This window comes from Nelusetta ayraudi, unplaced genomic scaffold, assembly GCF_046127955.1.
Source record: "Nelusetta ayraudi isolate G7.1 ecotype Tasmania unplaced genomic scaffold, CSIRO-AGI_Nayr_v1 ptg000090l, whole genome shotgun sequence".
NCBI lineage: Eukaryota > Metazoa > Chordata > Actinopteri > Tetraodontiformes > Monacanthidae > Nelusetta > Nelusetta ayraudi.
In genome coordinates, this window is record NW_027466140.1 from 2,963,005 (window position 1) to 2,985,173 (window position 22,169).

Genomic DNA, 22,169 nt, shown 5'->3' on the forward strand with positions numbered 1-22,169 from the left:
GGCATGTGCATATGTATTCACCCCCCTGAAGTCAGTGCTTTGTAGAGCCACCTTTTGCTGCAATTACTGCTGTAAGTCTCTTTTGATAGGTCTCTATGAGCTTGCCACATCTTTCAACTGGGATTTTGCCCATTCCTCATGGCAAAACTTCTCCAGCTCCTCCAAGTTGGATGGTTTCCGCTTGTGAACGGCAGTCTTCAAGTCAAACCAGAGATTTTCAATCGGATTGAGGTCCGGGCTTTGACTAGGCCATTCTAGCACATTTAACTTCTTCTCCTTAAACCATTCATGCGTAGCTTTAGCAGTATGCTTCGGGTCATTGTCCTGCTGGAAAGTGAACCTCCGTCCCAGTCGCAAATCACAGGTGGACTGAAACAGGTTTTGCTCCAGAATGTCCCTGTATTTAGCACCATCCATCTTCCTCTCTATGCGGACCACTTTCCCCGTCCCAGCTGCTGCAAAACATCCCAATAGCATGATGCTGTCACCACCATGTTTCACTGTGGGGACAGTGTTTTTGGGGTGATGGGAAGTGTTGGGTTGCCGCCAGACATAGCATTTCCCTTTGTGGCCAAAAAGTTCAATTTTAGTCTCATCTGACCAGATCACCTTCCGCCATACGTTTTGGGGGTTGTCCACATGCTTTTCGGCAAATTCAAAACGTGCCTTCTTATTTTTAACACTGAGTAAAGGCTTTTTTCTGGCCACCCTTCCATAAAGGACAGCTCTATGGAGTGTACGGCTTATTGTGGTTCTATGGACAGACACACCAGTGTTTGCTGTAGAACTCTGCAGCTCCTTCAGGGTTACCTTTGATCTCTGTGTTACCTCTCTGATCAATGTCCTCTTTGCCCGGTCTGTGAGTTTTGGTGGTCGGTCCTGTCTTGGCAGGTTTGTTGTGGTCCCGCGTTGTTTCCATTTGGCGATTATAGATTTGATGGTGCTCCGGGGGATCATCAAAGATGTAGATATTTTTTTGTAACCTGACTTGTATCTCTCTATAACTTTGTCCCTGACTTGTTTGGAGAGCTCCTTGGTCTTCATGATGTGATTCTTCTTGCTAAGTAGAGTTGCAGCCCATTGGGGCCTCTCAGAGAAGGTGTGTTTATACTGACACATCACGTGACACTTAGATTGAACACAAGTGGACTTCGTTGAACTAATTCTGTGACTTGTGAAGGTAATGGATTGCACCAGCACTTTTTAAGGGGCTTCATAGCAAAGGGGGTGAATACATATGCACATGCCAATTTCCACCTTTTTATTTCTTTAAATTATTCTTTTATATATTTTTTTCTCATTTCACTTCACCAACTTAGATTACTTTGTGCAGATCCATCTCACGAAATATTCAGATGAAAAACATTTAAATTACAGGCTGAAATCTAACAAAATAGATAAAAGCAAAGGGGGGTGAATACTTTTGCAAGGCGCTGTAACTATAACTTTTGAAGAATTGGGGCAGTTATTTATTGTTGGAAACAATTAAATGTTGAATAAAAATCTAAATGGAAACTTATCAGAAAACATTCACATGAAAGAGGCCTTAAATTAAAAAAGGGGGAAAGTAATTTATATATAAATACTTATTTTAAAAGAAAAAACATTTTGTCCCCTCCAAAAAAATCCAGGAAATCTTACTCTTGACTGTCACCACCAATTTCTAAAAATTTGAATTTGGATAGTTCAATTTCCAGCAGAAAATTCAAGATTTCTCGTGTTCACTTTTTTCAGTTACCAAAAACGTTTTTTGTGAGATGGCCTTTTCTGTTTCCTATTTTATGTAATAATGTTGATTACTGCATTTCCATGTGCCACTTCAGTCAGAATGGCAGCTAAACATAACAGCTAACATAATAGTGCTGAATGATAATGATTCAGCTTTGTTATTAGGAAATGACCGATGTATATCTAACAAAATGAGTAATTATCTTTTGAACTGTCTCATCACATTCATGGTGTTGTGTCCCTTGCAGTCAGTGTTCTGTTGTGAGTTTTGTGTATCTGCCTACTTTTCAGATTCTACTTGACTTTAGCTGAGACTCAGTCGTTACTGTTCAACTCGTCAACGTTTCCCGTTGGTAGTATATATGAAGACACTTTTTATATGTAATACTTAAACTATTGCACAAACCTTTTCTTCTGCAGAATTACAAAATGGGCTTGACAACATCATTTTTTTAAATTTGGTTTACTCATGAATTTAGCTTTATATGTGCCTGGATATGTGTATTAAATTTGTTACAATGCATTACTTATGAAGTACAAAAAAGTTACTATACAAAACCACAGCAGCTGTTGTGCACAATGTACTGTAAATATAATTATTTGGGAATAAACACTGTTCTTTACGGTCAGTGTAATTCTGCTAAAATAACACTGGACTGGGTAGCGAGTTTCTTTTTTCAGATGTACAAAAAAACTAGCATACTAGAATTCTAAAATGCTTAGATACAGCAGTATGCAAAACTTGAGGCACCGAGTCTCTTCAGTCATCTACTGGTCCGTGGATCTGGAAAGAAAAAAAAATATACTCATTAAACTATGATTCTAAAAAGCAACTCAAGTCAAATTTGCCTCAGTGACCGTGCTTAATAAATAAATGGACAAAAGACTCACTGCTTCAGCCAGCTCTGGCCAGTCCATCGCCATGACAACTGTGTCGTCTGAAGTGGGAGGTGTCTCCAGGTTCCAGTAGGTCAATGTGTCAAACACTGATGACAACTTCACAGTCCTGTCCTGGACATTCAGAGAAGTATACAGCAATAATGATTTGTCTTCATCTGGTCATATTTCCAAAGTCTACCTTGGGTGTGACTGGACAATGAATGTTTACCTCTTGGTCAGATCCGGGCTTGTTGGCCTCTTTCAGCACTATGCCAGTGTAGCCCTGTGGACAGTTGACTTCCTGTCCCTTTAACCCTCGTCCTCTGAAGGAAACTGTCTTCTCTGTAATGAGATACAGGGATAACAGGAATTTTTTATGCGTTATCTCGCACATTGTCAGACATATAATCATGATCTCCGAATGCCAAAACATAAATAAACACCTGAGATTTGTTTGTGGCATCAATTTAAACGGGGTTTTACCACTTTCAATATTCACCATGTTTGTGCTGTTTGGTGGTAGCATCGAGGTACTGTGACACCTGGGCTGGTCCGTTGTGTTCAATCTCACATGGCATCAGATGGACTGGGACTCGCGGTGGCGGACTCGCCGAGGACAGTTGAACACGGATAACACTGTTGTTACAGGACATCCTGCAAACAGCGCGCAGACAAACAAGTCATGACGTTGTTGGCTGCAGAATTCCACCCTGAAACACCTTTTAAAACGCACGTGTAAGGACCGCAGACTGATTTCAGCAGGTGGTTTGTTCAATGAATTGTACATGTAATTGCAACCGGCGTGCGCATCGTATGTGTTCGTAGTCAAATAGAAGTTGCTCAGTTTGATTAGCCATGGAGAAGTTAACCATAAGACATGTCTGTGACGTTAAAGCTGCACGATTATCTACGGATGTCACAAACCTTTTCGTGGACATATATACTACATGTTTAAATGCTTATAAACAGATAATATAGACACTAGATAAATCTTGGTCAAATTTACCTTACAGGAGTTTCTGTGGCGCTAAAATACAAAATCCGCAATCTAACCTCTTCCGGGGTACACCGTTGTTAAATTTGATTGGACAAATTGTCTTCTTCTTTTCTTGAAACAAATGTGTTCGGGCTTGATTGTACGCCCCCTCTTGGTCGATGATTGTTCATGCGCGCTCTGCCACCCAATATTACGGTTCTCCTCTTAAAAGGTTAAAGTCAATTTTGTACACTTTATTGTCATATAGGCTTGTTTATTATGTTCACAGGCCATACTTAGGAAAAATTGTATAATTGTCAGTCATGTAGCATTGTTGGAAAGTCATTATAGACTAGCATAAAATTACTCATATAATTAATGATAATTTAAAATGCTGGAGTGCTGGCCTTGTTAACATAATGTATCAGGTAAAGTAAATCATTGGGAATAAATTTGTCGTCAATCTGTTTGTTCACAGTTGAAAGCTTGTGTCTCCTGTTCCAAGTTGTCAGTGTCATGCTTCTCACAGCAATCCTGGCCTCCCTCCTCGTGTGGGATGGGCTTACCCCATCCCAAGGCAGTTTGAAGAAGCCAAAAACAAAATCATTCACTGGGATTTCTGTTCATAGCATTCATAACAATCACAACAATCTGTGGACCAAGAGACTACAAGTGGCGAGGTTTCAACACGACTGGGAAGAGGTGAATTTATTCTTAAATTCTTAGATTCTTAGTGTATATAATTCCTAGTTATGTTCATTAAAGATAAACGCATAGAGTTTATTATTGTTTATATCTGTGTGAATTAAACAAATTAAGTGTTGGGTTGTTTTTACATTAAACAAAATACCATTACAATAACTGCACAGATATATTTGTTGGTAGTGTTGACTTGAGTTAGGCACACAGAGTCAAAACATACTGATACCCATTTGGTGTGTTGCCCTGATGCATTTCATAGTGTACAAGTAATACATCCAAAAAGATAGATGACACAGTTTGAAAGTCATCTGACATGAAAGGCATCTATTGAAGAGCCTCTTCTTGTGACTCAGATTGGACTCGGTGGTTTTGTAATTTTCAGTACTTTCAGAGAAATGCTTGTCGCTCCTTCATTAAGCATGCTAGGTTTTATTAGATATATGATAACACTTCATGTATTCCACTTTGGTGAATTTAACAAAGTGAGTGCAGGTTAGGCATGTAGTGCAATAAAAGCAAAAGCAATTTAACAATTCAAGAGATACAAGATATATTCAAATATTTATAGTACAGTGGTGTGACATTTGAACTGGACAAGTGAAAAATTACATAATAGAATATTGTGCATGAAAAACATTATAAACCTGACCTAGCTTCACCTCGGTTTTCATATTTCTTACCAATAAATATTTACCTTTATTAATAGCCATCAAAATTTTGGTCACTGACAAAATTTGGTGCAGACCAGCCGGAATGATCCTTTCTATAACTTTCATTCTGTATTTTGTATTAACCACTGTCATTATCTAATGTATTGTCTGTTTATGACCTTTGTGTAGGTTTACAGTTTCTCCTGTTACCATGGCTCAAGAAAATCCATTGCCTTCAGGAAATAACGGACAGCCCTTAGGTTTCCTTGGTGGAGTGCTGCTGAAGTTCTGGAATTATACCGCCGCTGTTCTATCGCAAATCCGTCAGAGAGTGACCCAGACCTTTGCTGTGTTCTTTCTTGTCTTCCTGCTACTGTGGATTGCTGCTTTTTTATACGGTAGCTTGTACTACTCCTATATGCCAAACACAGCTTTTTCCACAGATGTGTACTACTACTACAGGTTAGTATTTTGTCGAAGTGTGCAAGAAAAACTCCGATTGAGTTTTGATGTGTAACTTTTGTCTTCTGCAGAACAGACTGTGAGTCACCTGCCTCTTTCTGGTGCTCTTATCCAGTGGCTAACGTCTCCATGGTCAGAAACAGAAAACATGTATGTTCTGCGTGAGTGTTTATCTCTATCTGATTTAAGCATTTATCTCGTCATTATATGAATTCTTTTAACCATTTCCCCCTTCAGGTGATGACATTTGGCCAGCCTTATCACATCTCCCTGCTGTTGGAGATGCCTGAATCACCAGCCAATCAGGCCCAGGGGATGTTCATGATCAGAACAGCCTTTTACTCTCAGAATGGAGGCCAGGTTGCGTCTTCTACAAGCACCGTAAGCTGCATTTGGATTTTTTTTTTTTAACCAAACATTTTTCTCTGTTGTAAACATAACTCTTGTTTTTCACCAAAATTGCTGTGTGTTTCTTAGGCTACCCAAGTGCTGTCAGCCACCAGCTCTCGCTTTGTAAGTAACACTGGCAAACAATACTATTTAGCAAACACGCAGTCATGTCTTTTGACAGGTAATTTTGCTAATACGTTGCGAGCTCACTGACCACATAAGGTGAGATTCAGTGACTAACTAACTAGGTAGAACAGACATTATTGATGGCTAGACTAGTAAAGTACTAACAATCTTGCTGTAATTAACAAACATCAATACATTTCCACCTCAGAAATTAGATTTTTCCCTCTCCTGTTTGTCTTTAGCCATGTTATCTAGTGTATATCCCCCTTGCTACATTTTTATTTCCTGATTCCCTGTCCACTGGCAAGCTTCTTTTACGTAAATATCATGATATATATATTTTTTTTTTTAATAAATCAGGGGTCAGTCCCTTCAAAACCTTTACAACTGATATTTGCGCAATTACATTGCATCCAGTTTTGCAAACATACAAAAGTTCCCTGAAATAAACTACATCCACTAACTCATTGGTTTGTGGAAAATGGGCGGGAAAATAGTTGTTTTCAGTGGATCCTCTGTTGACTGTGTTGTGGTCAGAGCATGCTGAGATACCGAACAGACCTCCTGAAGTTCCTGGAAACGTTGCTCTTCCTCCCGGTTTTCTTGAGTCGAGCTGCTGAGCAGAAACAAATGCTGGAGGTGGAGCTCTTCTCCGACTACACAGACGACCCTGTGAGTCTTTCACTTACAGTATTTTTTTCAAGGTCTTTGCGCACGTCATTGTGTTTTAAAGGTAGAAGTCGACTTCATCTTTTTTTTGTCCTGTATTTGTCAACATACAGTACAGTCCCTCCATTACTGCTGTTGTTGAGATCCTGTCCAACAAGGTGCAGATCTACTCATCTCAGCTCTACATTCATGCTCATTTCACTGGTCTAAGGTACGAGCAAATACCGCCATAACTATCTGGAATCTTTTTTGTATTTTTAAAGTAGGTCTATAAGTTACTTGTCTGACTACTTTAACCAAAAAGAAACTGTATGTATCATGACTGTGACTGTATATATTTAAATGCAGATGTTTTATTTATGTAAATATAACGACTGATTTTGTTGCCCTCTTGCCAGGTACCTGCTGTTCAACTTCCCTCTTCTGTCAGCTTTCGTGGGTGTGTCCAGCAACTTTATCTTCCTCAGTGTCATCTTCATGCTCAGCTACCTGAGGGTGTTGCTGTCAGTGTTTCAGGCCCCATTGCAGGCAAGAAGGGACACCCATGAAATTTGTGTTACAGTACGGGTGTGGAGTCTTACCAGAATCTGTTCCGATGTATCATGTCTGACTAAAAAATGCTCTGATACCTTGTTTTTTTCACATTGTTTTTCAGAACACAGGAGATGAAATGCTGCCGAATGGGGAAGCAAATCTGAACACCCACAACCACGAAGAAGATGAAGGAAATGCTAATGCAGACGCAGAGACGGGTCGGTTCAGCAGAATTCAATCAAAGTTGTTTGCAGTGCATATCAGCCATGCTGCTGACATTTAGAACAATTTACTCGACAGGTGCTGCAGAGGCGGAGAATTCCCTCCAGGTATTGCCCGCAGATCAGAGTCAGAACGATCCCGCTTTACAGTCTGGCAACAGTGCTGGGGTGGACGTACAGCAGGAACCTGTTCACAGCCAAACAACTGATTCTGATGCAGCCTAAAGTCCTTGCAAAAAAAAAAGAGAAAGGCCTTTCTCGTATGACACAAGGATGAAGCTGTCGTGGGAAATTGCATCTATAACCCTTTTAATTTCTTGGTCATATACATTTACAGTTACTCTTCTAGTTTTTTAACAAAGTCTTTGACTTTCATTCTACAATCACGTTTCAACAGTCCTTTTATTTGGTCTGTGACAAGGAATGGGAACATCCAGTTGTGTGATGATTAGATTAAATCACTTTATTTGTATTGTTCAGCAATTAATCCATGAAGATTCACAACAATATTTAAACATGCTAAACAATTGCAACATGTCTCACCTCTAAAATAAATGTTAGAGCTGTAACATTTATTTTAGCGGTGACACATGCAGCTTTCTCGGAATGAATCATTTTTGGTCTTAGTATGAAGTTATTTTTGACAAATGTTGTTTTGGAAAATGTGTAACGTCACTGCATGCAAAACATGGCATGGGAGGAGATGAGGAGAGGGCACAAAGCTCTACATCACAGAACACACCCGAGGAATAAAAACGGTAAGATGGCTTGTTGCTGTTTATCTTGCATATGTTTTCGTGTCCTTTTATGAAATTACTCCTGAGGTACATTTAGACCTAAAACTGTATATCTTCAAGTTACATTAAATCAATGCATGCTTTGTTGAACAAGAACATTAGATGGAGCAGATTCATCACTGCCACCGCAGACGGAATCCAAAGAGTGAAATGTCAGGAGATGACCACATGCAGGGGATAAAGATAAACACAGAGAATAAGCAAACTACTAAAAAAGATTTTCCCGCTGGATTATCAAATGAGGCAAACCACTGTCTGACAAGAATCCGAAAAATTCCTCGACTCAGGCTTCAGTCAACAAAGAGCTTCCCCCCTTACAGTCAGTGTATAGGAGGAATTGGAGATGACTCAGACGAAGAGTGGGAAAAGATCTCTCAATGCTCCTCTCCCAGATATGATGAGGAAGGTGAGAAAGAGTTGGATCAACCGCCAGAAAGAAAGAAAAATGACTGTGAGTTTAATCCAAGGTTTGCAAAGGCCAACAGAAGGGCAAAATGGGGACAGTGGGAGAGACTAGGAACAAGCTATGAAGCTGATTCCTGGGCATGGGAGTGCGTTAATAAAAAGTATGAGGACAGTGAACAAGAGGGGCAGCACAATAAAAGAGGTGTGGAGGAAGAGGGCAAGTGGAGGGAGTCCAGAGAACAAAACTTGAGTCAGGACATAAAGAGAGATGATGTGGAAAGGAGGTCTCCAGAATCAGCACTGTGCCAGGAAACTTCAAAGGACGAAGAGGACGACGAGCCTCCAGAGGAGACAGAGAGCTCCTCAACACATCATCCTGTCCCACATCCAATCCTTTCCAAGCTCTTACACTCCACTTCCTCCTCGTCAAACTCTTCCACCATGAGCCTCTCCTCAGCCGAGAGTGACGAGGTCTTCAGCGACAAAGAGGATGCCGTCTCAAAGAGAACGGCATTCAGAAAGGTGAGAAAGAGAGAGATCAAAACAGATGACACGGTTTAAAATTACAGCACAAACTGGTTTGTTGTCTGCCAAAGGCTGTTCTGCTTTTTCGTGAAGCAGACTGTTCTTTCTTTAACAGTCGTTCGGATGAGTTTGAAAATGAAATTTGAGGTCCAATTTGAATGCCATTTGCATGTTTGTCTGCTGTTCTTGCCAAAAGAGGACAGAGGTGAGCGGGTGATGAGTGAAAGATGAGAGAATTAGATTTAAATGTGGACGGAGCAGATGTAGTGAGTTCATGGATAGTACAAATTGAGTAACACGGACTTTGACACATTCACTTTAAAAACATACTAGCAAGTATTCTAAATCGGAAAATAAAAATAGGAGACAGGTGGGTTGCTGGCATGCTCGGGATATTTTCAGTGACCATGCACATCAATGGATGCTTTTATTTTGTTAATGCAAAACAGTTCAGTGACATGGAAAGCCAAGCATGAGATGTTGGGATATGGACTCAAGAGGAGTCTATAATTACTATAATCAAGAACAAATATCTATCAGTCTATTACATGGAGAAAGTTTAGTTTGGTTTGACAAGTATTATCAGACATCAACAGTAAGTGTTACTGTGTTTGCCTTTCATGAAAACAACAATGATAACTGTTTTGTGCTTCAGTGTCGCTCCTGGAAAACCTTCATGACCATAATGCACTGGCCGCTACAGCTTCGGAGCTCCTGGGTCCAACTATCTGGACATCAAGGTATGTGCATTGCAGTCATTATGTACTGTACATTTGTATTGTCCTTTTAGGACCATTAAACTGTCTGTGTCTGTGCACAGTCAAACCTGTTGGGTTGTTTATCACATGAGTTGATTTGCTTTTGTCACCTTGCAGGAAACTTCCATCTGAGCGGCAGAGGGGAGGTGTTGAAGCTGTTCAGTGAGGTGGAGGCGAAATGCCTGGACTTGCTGATGACGGACACCTTGAGACCATTTGTCCCACAGTACCGAGGCCTGGTCACAAGGCAGGAGGGCTGCTTCATTCGCCTGGAGGACCTTCTCAGTGGCCTTAATAGGCCAGCGATCATGGACTGCAAGATGGGAGTCAGGTGTGACAGTAAACAGTTCAACTGCTGTTCCAGAAGCAACAAGTCAAGTTCTGGGGGATAAATTTACACCTTTAACAAAATGCATTATTTAGAGTGAGAATCTAAAGACAGTGATGCAGATATAATTTCTTATTAGTCCATTCCCATTAATTCTATAACCATTAACTTTGAAACATTGCAACAATAGTTACATAATTTTTCTTCTTCTTTACGTTTCATGTAATAAATTTCCTAGAACATATCAGGAAGAGGAGATTATTAAAGCCCAGGTCAAGACACTTCCCCGAAAAGACATGTACGAGAAGATGATGAAATTAGACCCGTCGGCTCTGACGGCGGAAGAACACGCTCAGAGGGGAGTGACCAAGTGGCGATACCTTCAGTGGAGAGATACAACCACTTCTACATCCTCCCTGGGCTTCAGGATCGAGGGAATAATGGTTAGAGTAAAGACCACTAATTGTCAATGCACATCTCACACAACTCCAAATGAATCTCAATGTTCCTGTCTTTATAATCGTGTGCGAGCCAGAAGGAGGACGGGAATGTCCAGCGAGATTTCAGGAACACCCAGACCCTGGCAGAGGTGACGGAGACACTGCTCTACTTCACCAAGAGTCAGCTGGGAATCCTGGTCAGTTTTCTTAAATCCCAACAAAACCTTATCTCTTGTATCAACATTTCTATATTCATTATCAAATCAACCTACATTTTTTTTCACGTGTTTGAATAACTTTGGTGAAGAACCAAATTAAGCTCTAAAAATGAATTGTGGATTCTTGAAATGGAAAATTGCTAGAAATTGAATAAAAGTTTTTCTAATATCTTTCCAATTCTTCACAGTCAGATTACTGATGTTTTGTCCAGTTTGTTGTAGCTAAACAATGAAAATGTCCCATCTGCTTTTGCAGAGGGCATATTACTTGAGACTCCTGGCCCTGAGTGATGCTCTGAAAAACTCTCTGTTCTTCAAAAGTCATGAGGTTTGTTCATACAACTGCCAGGGAAAATACTTAAAATCATATTTTTAGGTGCATATCTAATATTCACACATTCTGTCATTACATAACAATTTATCTATATACACTAACTGATGTCTGACCCGATCAGGTGATTGGCAGCTCGCTTCTCTTTGTGCATGACCACAGAAGCAGGGCCAATGTTTGGATGATAGACTTTGGGAGGACAACCCCTGTGCCTGGAACAAGAGAACTCCTTCATAATGTTCCATGGACTGAGGGGAGTGGAGAGGATGGATACCTCATCGGTCTGACCTCTCTAATTGCCGCACTGAGCCAAGCAGTTGACATGGCTGACAGACCAAGGCAAGATGGCAGCATAGGAAAGAGGAGTGATAGTGATTAATTCAGAAGAATTTCTCGTTATCAGCTTTGGAACGTGATTAAAGGAGAGATATTTAAACAGAATTTATTCTTAATTCTTTATTCTTAATCTTTATTTTAAGGCCTATTCAGGACAAACGGATCTTATATAAATGTATCCAGATGCAATTTATACAGCACAGCAATGATTTCTGTGAAAATACCTGGGATCTCCCGTATAATGAAGCAGTTTGAAAATTGTTTACATTTTATTGACATGTTTAATGAGTGCTGAAGGAAGAAACTTATCAAGACAATTTTCAGTCATGTTTTTATCAGTTTTATTCGACAATACTCTTCACAAATAAATATTTAAAGCAAGACAGAACAGTTTATGAGGCACTGTCCTTTTCGTTATTTGCAATGTTGTGTACAAAAAAATTAAATTCCTGAGTGTCAGAATTTTTGATTTGATAAAGACCAAATGTCCTGTACGCCTTGCCTTGTACTTGCAGTAACGTCGCAACAGATTCTGATTACAGTCCGTCAGTCGTTCCACTTGTCTCCATCAGGTGGTGCCGTGTTGTCGTTGGTATTACCGCACAAATCCGCAATAGTTGACACTGACAAGACAACACCCTGTTACAAAGCCTACTAAACTTGAAAATGTTTGCCTAAGGCAAGTTGCCAGATACACACACACACACACTAAAAACTCACAACGAATGTTGTATTTTAACTGTTTTCAAGTGCAGTTAGTTGTACGTTAAACGGCTGGTACATTGATCGGATGGACCCCGCGGCCTCCTACCACAGAAGCTACCAGAACCTAGCGGTTGTGGCACGTGTACTGGACCATGGTAAGCTAGCCAAGTAGGCCAAAGTTCCAAAAAGAAACTTTAGTTTGGATTGTTTAACCTGCATAGCAAGTGTCGTTACGAATCAAATCCTAATTACGTGCACGTTTATTAGGGAACTTTTTTTTCGTTCTCAAGACGTGCGATGTTATCTCTGGTATATGAAATTGAATTTATATATTAAGATGAGCCTTTATTTTTGGCAATAAAGGGTGAAGGCAGGGGAATGTGCAGTTGTAACTATATGTTATTCATCTACGCAAACTCCATTAAATATGCCACGATACTTATTTTCTCATAAAATGTCAAATATTGCTTGAATTAATTGAAAATCAGGATTGCAATGAGTGTGGCACTGTGTTTTCAGACTCAAATTTTAGCAGCTGCTGTAATTTGGGTAAACACCTGGTCAGAAAATAGTTGATTACTCGATTAGGTTTTTGTTTGTTTTTCTTAAACGGGTTACATGTATATCTTTCAAGATATTTAATAACATAATGTTGTAAAACGTGCATATTGTAACATGATATGTTAGCTTGATGCATTTCTTATTTTGTATATAAATCTCGCCTTTAAGTGCAGAATTGCTTTTGCGCCATTTAGTGTGAGTTTTACCACTACCCCAAAACTGCCAAATGTTAAAGCTAACGTTTAATAACGATATTGTTTCTGTGTGTTTAATGTGCCACACAAACACATTAAAACAAACAATGTACCTATGTAGAGCAACAGCAGTGCATTGTGGGTAGTTTAGTTGGAGATCAAAGCGAGTTTTAGATCGTAAACTAGATAAAATCTAAGCACACCGCAGAGGTCTGTAAATATGTTACGAATTGAGCTCGAACTTAACGTGTGGTCAGTTATCTCTTGAATTTCTATGGATTTCTAACGTGTGTCGGCGTTTCCTGAATGCTGCCTCCATGATGCCCCGGAAGTGGAACTGTAAGAGGTCCTAGTTCCGCCCTCTTCTTGTGAATGCAAGTGGAAGATGCCACCTAAGCTAACAGCTAGCTAAAGTCAGACGGTCCGATCACTCCGGAATAATTCGGTTTCGACCTCTAAACGTGCTGCGAAGCTAATTCTTTATTGTTTGGTAAAATAATTTGACAAGTCATATAATAACCAATAAGACTTGTCATATTAAACTCGGGGCTGTTTTTCTAGTCACGCTCTGCTCTTGAAATATGGCGGATGGTCACTACTACAACGGTAAGAAAGCCGTTTCCATCGTAAACCTTTGTTTTGTGCTGTCTTTACCGTCTTTTCTCAGATACTGGAGATTTTATTGTGAGGAGAGAGGTCAGAAGCGCTGGTTACGTGATCCCAGGAGGTAAAATTAAACGCGGTTCCTCCGGACAAGTACCTTACCTAAAAGACACGAGGACATCGCCGCAGGATTTACATTTCTACTACATTATGTATTTAAACAGTTAACTTTGTTACGTAACATTAAAGTAATGTGATCGGGTATGGTTATATTCTAACCTGATAATGAGATTACCGTTTTAAATATCAAAGCTTGATTCTCAGCAAAACGTTTCTCTTCACTTTAGTTTTCTTTTTCTTTTTTTCTTCTTTTTTAAAAGTTTTGTTGGAACCATTCGTATGTTCTGGATCAGTAGGTTTAGGATATATTTGACCGGAAAGTAAGATTGTTTTATCCATGCAATCCTTCCACTACTTTTGACTTGTTTACGCTACTCTTGTAGCTGTGTTCTCTGTTATCTGTGTTATTCCATGTATTTGCAAAACTTTATTTGATTTCAGTATTTTTTTATTTTATTTTTTGTTGTTAATAATGCTAAGGTTTCTCTCCATTTACATTATTAGAACATGATGACAGAACGGCACCATTTCGCAACCGTAAAGGCAGAGGTGGCCACAAGAGCCGGTCATACAACAGGTCTCGTAGAGACCGTCAGCGTGGAGGCCATGCGGGGAACTTTGGTGCTCCTGGACCTCGATCCAGGCTGGATGATCCTGAAGGAGACATAGTTATGAGTGACAATGCTCAGGACAACAGCTCCCAGCATCGATTGTAAGTGAACCAAAATATTTTGTTCTTGTTGGGTTTCAGTGGGACTTACTGATACTTAAGTCAAGTTGGTAATTAGATTTGTGTAATAATTGAAGAGTTGACTGTTTTTTTTAAACGCACTCTAGTTCATAACTCTAATTTAGTTTCTTCAGTTGTGATAATTGATTGTATATAAACCTACAGTTTTTGCTTTGCATTAGTAATCTGGTTTGTTGTGTTAATTTTCATGCAAGTGTTTCAGTGTGGTCATTCATTGTAGGAATCTCAAATAGCAAAGACAGCACTCCCTGGTTGTTATGGCGGCAGATCTTTCTGTGCCAGATGGCCACAGGGCGAACAAGTTGTGTTTGACATTTATTGTATGGCCCACGCTCAGATCACAGATTTTTAGATTTTGATGATAATGTTCTGTGTGATTTATTACTATAAACAGTATTACAATAACCCAAACCCTAATGTGTTTGCATTAGCAATCCATATTCAAGAGGTATGGGAAAAGGAGGAGATGGTCGATTTGACAGAGACCGGCGACAAGGCAAAGGCGGAGGAGGTAGAGGAGGTGGCTTCAGAGGAGACAGAAGCGGTGGTGGCGGTGGAGGAGGAGGAAAAAATCGCACAGGCTGGTACAAAGTCACGGTAGGAATGAGTCTTCACAAGTCACTCATGTTTGTCTGCTGTGACCTGTTGATTAAAAATAATTGTGTTCCTAACTTGTTCGACAGATTCCTCATGGGAGAAAGTATGACAAGAAGTGGTTGTTGACAGCACTTCAAAATATTTGCTCGGTTCCCTTCACACCTGTGCAGGTAAGGCTTTGCAAAGCATTTTCAATTGTAACCGGTATTGCAGAAATAAGCATCAATTTTTGTTGCAAAAAACTCTATTGGCAAAATGGTAAAATTACATTCCTTCCGTGTTGACAGACTTGGGGACATTGGCCAAATAACATCCTGTTTTCCAAGCAAATCATTCTAATGTACCACAATGAAGCCATTATTTTTCTACCCCTAGTTGATACATGACAAAAAAATAATTTTAAATTGTTCTACTTTGTTATCTTTTTGACACTGAAAAGGTAGATGTCTACATCAGCATTATTGTATGTTTCTCATCTCCCCTCTGTCATCTTTCTAGTACCATGTGGAACACAACAGGGCTCATTTCTATGTCGATGACTCACCCACTGCCACCGCTATCCACAAATGTTCCCATAAGATTACAGACAGTGATGGTTACAAGGTATGTTGGCTATCTGATTTCTTGCCTAGTGGAGGCGAGAAGGTCCTATTGCTAATACACATCTAGTGCACATAAGTCTTATTGTTGGTTTAGAGATAATTATTTAGTTTCTTACTATGTAGCTCTTACTAGACATCACAGTGTCTACAAAGAGTAAACTCTAATACCTGCTGTTGTTTCTCCTCAAGGTGGAGGTACATATCAATCCCAGTGCCCCTCCATCTTTCCTTCTTTCTGACCTGAAACCTGAACACCTGGATCACCTGAAGGTGAGCTGCTGCAGAAGGTTTCAGTGACATGTGATAGTGGCTTCTTGGTGGTGGTGGTTGTTGTTGTTGTAAAGTTATGTCAGGCAATTGTTTAATTTTCCTTTTTTTTTTTGTACTGTCTAATTACACTAATGTCCCCACCTCCCTAACCACCTAACGTTCTGTTTTCATATTTTGCAGCAATGCATGGCGAAACGTTTTGATGGCTCCCAACAAGCGCTGGATTTGAACAATATCCGAACAGACCCAGGTCATTATACCTTGACATGCACATTGTCCTTCACTCTTGACATGTACAAGACACGTTAAAATAACTTCAACTTCTAAATATACAGTTGCAGCTTTTACTGCATTACAGGAACACTCTTGGAAATGTTTTTATGTTAATTTCTTTTCCATATGACAGATCTGGTTTCCCAGAACGTTGAAGTTATCTTGAACAGGAAGACAAACATGGAAGCTGTCATCAAGATCATTGAAGAAAACATTCCAGAGGTAATATCTCTATTAATTTACGATTTGGGCGTGTTAAAAATGTAGTTCTTTTCTCTCTTTTTTAAAACATTCTATTCATTTACTTTTCTCTCATTCATCTAAATGTCTCTTGCCAGCTTAACTCCTTGAACCTGAGTAACAACCGCATCCACAAACTGGATGAATTTGCTGAACTAGTTACCAAAGTGCCCCAGCTGAAGACTCTCAACCTTTCCCACAATGAGGTAGCTTTTTTTTTTTTTTTTCTTTTCCATATTAGAATGACACTATATCAGATTTTTGCTCAATGTATCCCAATTCCCCTTTGCACCACTTTGCATCTTTTTCAGCTGAAGTCTGATCGTGAGCTTGACAAGATTAAAGGCCTGAAGCTGGTGGAGCTGTGGCTGAACAGGAACCCTCTTGGTGACCTCTTCAAGGATCAGGCCTCCTACATCAGGTCAGTAAACGTGTCTGTGGGATAAGGAAAGAAGGGCATCGAGTAAAAACAAACTTTGCACTTTGATGCCTTGTTTTCAAATAGGGCTGTCCCCAAAGGCGTCCCAGTTTTTAAGTGTCCTACACAGGATATCCTCAGTGTTCTTCCCCCAACAGTCAAGTAGGACATGCGAAACCAGGAGCAGCTTGCATTGTTTGGTTTTGCATATTCTTGTGTGATTGAGGAAGTTAAAAAAAAAAATCTTCTTTCAGTGCCACGCACTCCTCTCTTCGGAATTGTTCATTCCTCCTTATTATTCTAACTTTTCTTCTTCCAAACACGCTGACAGGGCTTTGTCTCTATATTCACGTCCAGGTGTACCTCCAGTTTCCCTCCAGCTTTCTCTATCACCAGTTTCACCTGTTATCTGCCCAGTTTTCAGCTTCTTTGTGGGATGTCTTCTCAGGTTTTGTCTTGTGTTATGGTTCTCAGTGATGCTGCATCCAGCACTCCCGTGCTGATATTGGAGTTACCCATTCCACAAACTGCTGTTAAACCATAAAGCTTAATGAGATAGAGAAGAGAAGAAGCTCTTAAAAAAAATATCATTGAAACACAATCATGTCTGTTTATTATTACCTGCTCCATCATCCAGGAATCCAACAGTTTTATTTTCAGCTGGATCCTAAAACTGATTAAAGAGAGCGCACTCCACAGTTGACTTGTCACATGTTTGGATGGAACAAAGAAATCTGCAGCCAATGATCTCCCCTCCTCTCTTATCACCCTTGCCCACTCGACCACCTGTATCAGGCGAGTATGGAAGGCTGGATAGCCCATGACGGGTAAGATCCCACCTCAAAACCTTGGGACAACCTAAGGCAGGCACAGTCACGATTACTCGGCCTCAGTCCCAGAGAGAACACCAAGAGAAGAGCTCTCACAAGGCGGGACGGCACAGGGGAGGTCGTTGGGCCGAGGCAGGGGGGACGTGGATCATTTTAAGTGATGAGCAAAACCATGAAAGCCCTCTCTTCCAGGCAGGTGGTTCTCTCCGACCAAGAACAAGCATCTGGTCTTCAGTGAATATTGTGGAGAGTTGGGCAAAGATCCTTAATTCGCAGCTGTTGTGGGGTTCATCTCCCAGTTTCTAACTGCTGTGGCCTAAAAGGAACGCTCTACCAGGAAGCACAGACTGTAGGAAGACATTTTCGCCTCTTTCATGAGACGTGGGGCCAAAGTAAATGGAAGAAAAATTAGGAGCTCCAGTGAAAGTGCAATTATCACAGCACATTATGGCTCTTCTCTTCAGAATTTGTGTTTGGGCGACAGTATTGAACCAATAACTGCATTGTTGGTGCAGCAGGGGGACCCTGTCAGATGAGCACTGGGACTGCTGGTGCAGCTCACTTTACGACTGGCTCTTTTTCCCCCTCTGCTGTATTCACAGGATGCTGCTGCTTTACTGATAAACACGGACTACGTGTATCAATGTGGAAGAATGACGTCTGTGTGTGTGTGTGTGTGGGATGAACTGTTTTCGGACTGGGCTAGTGTTTGTCTAAACTAAACTTTCTTCACAGAGACCCTGCGTCGTTTTGTTTCTTTGTGACCTACAAAAGCTGGCAGTACCAACCCCTCTTCCAGTGTTAACCTTCATTTTCTCGACTCAACCTGGATGTGTTTACTGGTTTCCAGCCTGGTAGATTGCAGATCTCTGCACGATTTGTGTGTATGTGTTGAGAAGAATAAATGTTGCTTCCCCATGTCCAATCAGTCTATGTCCACATTTTGGGGGGAGAGCGTGAGTATACCTGCTGGTGAGTATACCCCTGGGTGGGAGCGTTATTCAAAGGCGACTCACGCGACTCTAAACGTGAAGACATGCATGATATTCTGTTTTTGGATTTGCTAAAACAAACTGTTAAGCCTTTCCATCACGGGTTAAAAGTACTGGTCACTAAAGGAATGATCAAAATTCTTTGACAGCTTCACGTTATTAAAATTCAATTAACCGAATAGCGCAACATGACGTGATGCAGGTCAGCAGTTGTGATTGAGACTGGAACGTGTAGTTGTTCAGAAAAATGACTTGTCCGCTGTTGAATTTTCAATTTATTTTTTTTGTCATTGTCCCAGTGCTGTGCGGCAGAGGTTTCCACGGCTCCTCAAGCTGGTAGGTCACAATTAAACACAACATATCCATCGTAAAGCTTTGAGTTCTCTGTTTGCATTCAGTGTCTCAGATTGTTTCAGTTCACACTTGTGTCACAGCACTACTAATATTTTTGTTTGGTTTGTTTTGTAGGATGGCCAGGACCTTCCAGCACCCATTGGATTTGACGTAGAGACACCCACAACCATCCCACCCAGCAAGGTAATTTGTTTACCTTGCACCAAAGGCCACTGTTGTGACTAAAAACCTTAATTTTGCCAGACTCAAACATTGTCTTGTTCTTAACATTTCACCTTAACACCTAAACCATTTTAAGGAAATTTAAAATGAGACTATTTCTGGTCCTATTCATAAACTAATTACATTTTTCTGGGGAAAAAATGCTTTCCATTTGTCTTGCAGGGCAGCTGTTTTGGCTCGGATGAAATTAAGGGTCTCATCCTCCGGTTCTTGCAACAGTGAGTTCGTCATGTTGTCAGGATTTTTCTTAAGACTCCAAAAATGTTATTTGTCTGCAATGTTTTGAGCTGAATGTTTTGAGGCTTCTTCAAGACTGCTGCCTTTAATATGACATAAAAAAAAGAAATATTCAGTTTAGTTGTGGGTTTTGTGAGTGGCAAGCTTTACTGTTAAGCTCATCACTTTTAAATTTCAAGATTCTAATAATTTTGCATTGAAATTGTGAGCTAATTTACTTCCTAATGAGGTGCTACAGCCAAAGTAAAAATCAACAATGTCCATGGCATTTTTGAATTGGCATGAAAATCTTTGGTCAGTGACATTACATCAAATACATATTTTCATGTGGGTTATGATTTGGTTCTTCAGGTACTACAGCATCTATGACTCAGGAGACAGGCAGCCCCTTCTGGACGCCTATCATGATGGTGCATCTTTATCCATCACAACACCGTACACCACCCAGAATCCCTCACGGTGAGACAGACAAATATCAATATGTCAACTAACCAATCACCGCTAACCTTTCCGAGTCAATATCGTTGTCAATTTCTCTTCACCTCATATGGAATCAGGAGCAGTCTGGGGGAGTATCATAAGGACAGCCGGAATCTCAAGAGACTCAAAGACTCAAGTGAGTTTGTCCATTAAGTTGCTGAAATTTTTAAATATTTGGACCCTCAGCAATTATCTTCAGATTTCTTCATGTCCCTCATTAAACTGTCCATCCTTTAGCTATTCGGTTCCGGCTTCTGAAGCACACGCGACTAAATGTTGTGGCGTTTCTCAACGAGTTGCCCAAAACTCAGCATGACATCGCCTCCTTCACCGTTGATGTGAACACCTACACAGTGAGTCCATGTTTATTTCTTAAGACTTGCCTTCAGTTGCTGAACATTTTCTTAAATTTTGTTTTGTTTTGTCTTTGCAGAACACGCTGCTGTCATTCACAGTGAGTGGAATCTTCAAAGAGGGTGAGTTTTTTTTTCTTTCTTTTCTTTTTTCTTTTTTTCAGTTGTGATAAACTTAAAATATATTGTCATCGTTTTTCCTAATTTGTGTTGTGTATTTTCAGTTGCAGTTGATGGGAAATCCCGAGAGTCCACAATGGCCTTCTCTCGAGTATTGATCACTGTTCCAGCAGGAAGTACTGGGTAAGTTAATAGATAAATAGAAAGATAATTCCTACATTATCTGTCACATGGACCTGTAGCTTGTGTTGAATCATTCAATTTCAATCAATTTTCAGATATGTATTGGTACTAAATTTGGTTTGATGCCAATCGGCACCTTGTTTGGAAAAAAATATATATATATTCAATTTAATTAACATGCAAAATGTACTTTTTTTATTCTTGTTGTCAAATCTTACTGTTTATCTCCTCCTCTGCTCCATAGTTTGTGCATTGTCAACGACCAGCTTTTTATCAGGATGGCAACAACAGAGGAGATCCGGCGAGCTTTTGTTGCGCCTGCTCCGACTCCTTCTTCCAGTCCCGTTCCTACCCTCACGGCACAGCAGCAGGAAATGCTCACAGCCTTCTCACAGAAATCTGGCATGAACCTTGAATGGTCCCAAAAGTGAGTGGTTTTTGTTTGCATCTGCTTTTTTTTTTTATTGCTTGTTAAATCAACAGTAGTTTCTAATAAATGATTCACCTAATCGAACCAGATTGAGTTGGTAAATGTTTTCAATCTATTCCCTCCACAGGTGTCTGCAGGACAATGAGTGGAATTTTGATCGTGCTGCACAAATTTTCACTCAGTTGAAGGTAAAATGGATTTATTATTGCACAATCGTCTCATCTTTGTGTAACATGGCTCTTAAATGTTCTCGCTCTCTTTTCAGGCGGACGGCAAGATTCCAGATGTGGCCTTCATAAAATAAAAAGTCAAATCATTCTTTGGGGAATTAACGTCTTCAGTAATTTTATTTATGGATTTTGTTTTATCCGTTACACTTTGACTTCTTTTATTAAAAAAATAAAATAAATGTGGACCATGTTTACTTGTGTAAACTCTTAACAGCCAAATGTCAACAGTTGCTGTGTTACATTCATCATAGGGTTTGGACATTTGTTTAAAAAATTTAAAAAAATAAAAAATCACTACATTTTCATAGGAGTACAGATAATTGAACAGCGCTTGTGTTCACGTTAATTTGTTTTACTGTGTATGACAATAAAAGTATTTTGTTACACACATGCTTCAATTCATTTCGTTCATGTAAAAATGGTAGATTCTGAATTCTTTGACCTTAATTTTATGCTTACACTTCTAGAATACATATGTTTTTTTGTTCTCTTTTTTTTGGGGGGGTGGGGGGGGGTTATTATTTAGTCATAGTGATCTTCACCCTGTAGTGTAGTGATCTTGGTTTAATGAATGTCTCCCAAATCCTGAGACATTAATTTACAAAATGATTATTGAAATGTTTGTGATATGTATATCACAAATGTATATGTGGTCATTACAATACTTTAAACATGGAAAATGGGGTTTTTATTTTAGCCAACAAGCCTCAAAATAGTGATTTCTTTTTTAATTTCTATTAAGTCTGGAAAAAATGTGTCCTAGAGGGCAACACGAACTTCACCACCAACTCATAAATCCGGACAAAAAACGGTTCATCCGTTGGAGATTTAAACGTGGACTGGCATTCAGAGATGGCGCCTGCGTCATGACGTCATGATGCTCGCTCCTTTTCCGTGTTTTGCCTCGACGCTGCTGTGACGTCAGACGC

The 22,169-nt window shown here is 40.0% G+C and overlaps 4 protein-coding genes across 7 annotated transcripts; 3 read left to right on the forward strand and 1 right to left on the reverse strand.

The window, feature by feature from the left end:
* Positions 1-2,158: 2,158 nt before the first annotated feature.
* On the reverse strand, positions 2,159-3,756 carry rnaseh2c (ribonuclease H2, subunit C). The gene is made up of 5 exons (XM_076046677.1): positions 3,614-3,756; positions 3,107-3,261; positions 2,837-2,949; positions 2,620-2,739; positions 2,159-2,512 (listed from the first exon to the last, which is right to left on the reverse strand). The coding sequence occupies exons 2-5, from the start codon at positions 3,258-3,260 to the stop codon at positions 2,489-2,491; spliced, it is 411 nt and encodes a 136-aa protein (XP_075902792.1). The 5' UTR covers position 3,261; positions 3,614-3,756; the 3' UTR covers positions 2,159-2,488.
* Positions 3,757-5,134: 1,378 nt separating this feature from the next.
* Positions 5,135-7,826, forward strand: LOC142901833 (seipin-like). Its single transcript, XM_076046534.1, has 8 exons — positions 5,135-5,397; positions 5,469-5,547; positions 5,635-5,778; positions 5,875-5,910; positions 6,451-6,585; positions 6,696-6,793; positions 6,981-7,334; positions 7,417-7,826. Exons 1-7 carry the CDS (start codon positions 5,147-5,149, stop codon positions 7,249-7,251), a joined length of 1,014 nt encoding a protein of 337 aa, XP_075902649.1. The 5' UTR covers positions 5,135-5,146; the 3' UTR covers positions 7,252-7,334; positions 7,417-7,826.
* Positions 7,827-7,967: 141 nt separating this feature from the next.
* LOC142901753 (inositol-trisphosphate 3-kinase A) lies at positions 7,968-11,971 on the forward strand. 2 transcript variants are annotated; one of them, XM_076046380.1, is made up of 8 exons: positions 7,968-8,095; positions 8,229-9,061; positions 9,720-9,804; positions 9,940-10,153; positions 10,389-10,593; positions 10,686-10,787; positions 11,065-11,136; positions 11,264-11,971. In XM_076046380.1, exons 2-8 carry the CDS (start codon positions 8,237-8,239, stop codon positions 11,516-11,518), a joined length of 1,758 nt encoding a protein of 585 aa, XP_075902495.1. In that variant the 5' UTR covers positions 7,968-8,095; positions 8,229-8,236; the 3' UTR covers positions 11,519-11,971. The 2 variants fall into 2 exon arrangements, with proteins under 2 accessions (XP_075902495.1, XP_075902494.1); XM_076046379.1 differs by having other exon boundaries at positions 7,968-9,061.
* Positions 11,972-12,237: 266 nt separating this feature from the next.
* Positions 12,238-21,628, forward strand: nxf1a (nuclear RNA export factor 1a). 3 transcript variants are annotated; one of them, XM_076046376.1, is made up of 22 exons: positions 12,238-12,335; positions 13,603-13,662; positions 14,163-14,370; positions 14,841-15,006; positions 15,093-15,176; positions 15,505-15,609; positions 15,798-15,878; positions 16,059-16,128; positions 16,285-16,373; positions 16,490-16,597; positions 16,703-16,812; positions 18,931-18,967; positions 19,100-19,168; positions 19,370-19,425; positions 19,796-19,903; positions 20,002-20,060; positions 20,162-20,277; positions 20,358-20,400; positions 20,502-20,580; positions 20,825-21,007; positions 21,138-21,198; positions 21,276-21,628. In XM_076046376.1, exons 1-22 carry the CDS (start codon positions 12,266-12,268, stop codon positions 21,312-21,314), a joined length of 2,001 nt encoding a protein of 666 aa, XP_075902491.1. In that variant the 5' UTR covers positions 12,238-12,265; the 3' UTR covers positions 21,315-21,628. The 3 variants fall into 3 exon arrangements, with proteins under 3 accessions (XP_075902491.1, XP_075902492.1, XP_075902493.1); XM_076046377.1 differs by lacking the exon at positions 12,238-12,335 and adding an exon at positions 13,138-13,274; XM_076046378.1 differs by lacking the exons at positions 12,238-12,335; positions 13,603-13,662 and adding an exon at positions 13,288-13,541.
* Positions 21,629-22,169: the final 541 nt, after the last annotated feature.

Coding starts and splice junctions, on each gene's coding strand:
- rnaseh2c (XM_076046677.1), bottom strand. CDS start 3,260: ATGTCCTGTAACAACAGTGTTATCCGTGTTCAACTGTCCTCGGCGAGT. Junction 2,950..3,106: donor CACCAAACAGCACAAACATG/GTGAATATTGAA, acceptor ATCTCATTACAG/AGAAGACAGTTTCCTTCAGA. Junction 2,740..2,836: donor AGCCCGGATCTGACCAAGAG/GTAAACATTCAT, acceptor CTGAATGTCCAG/GACAGGACTGTGAAGTTGTC.
- LOC142901833 (XM_076046534.1), top strand. CDS start 5,147: ATGGCTCAAGAAAATCCATTGCCTTCAGGAAATAACGGACAGCCCTTA. Junction 5,779..5,874: donor TTGCGTCTTCTACAAGCACC/GTAAGCTGCATT, acceptor TGTGTTTCTTAG/GCTACCCAAGTGCTGTCAGC. Junction 6,794..6,980: donor GCTCATTTCACTGGTCTAAG/GTACGAGCAAAT, acceptor CCCTCTTGCCAG/GTACCTGCTGTTCAACTTCC.
- LOC142901753 (XM_076046379.1), top strand. CDS start 8,237: ATGGAGCAGATTCATCACTGCCACCGCAGACGGAATCCAAAGAGTGAA. Junction 9,805..9,939: donor CCAACTATCTGGACATCAAG/GTATGTGCATTG, acceptor GTCACCTTGCAG/GAAACTTCCATCTGAGCGGC. Junction 10,788..11,064: donor AGAGTCAGCTGGGAATCCTG/GTCAGTTTTCTT, acceptor CTGCTTTTGCAG/AGGGCATATTACTTGAGACT.
- nxf1a (XM_076046376.1), top strand. CDS start 12,266: ATGGACCCCGCGGCCTCCTACCACAGAAGCTACCAGAACCTAGCGGTT. Junction 20,061..20,161: donor CAAGAGACTCAAAGACTCAA/GTGAGTTTGTCC, acceptor TCCATCCTTTAG/CTATTCGGTTCCGGCTTCTG. Junction 20,278..20,357: donor TTGATGTGAACACCTACACA/GTGAGTCCATGT, acceptor TTGTCTTTGCAG/AACACGCTGCTGTCATTCAC.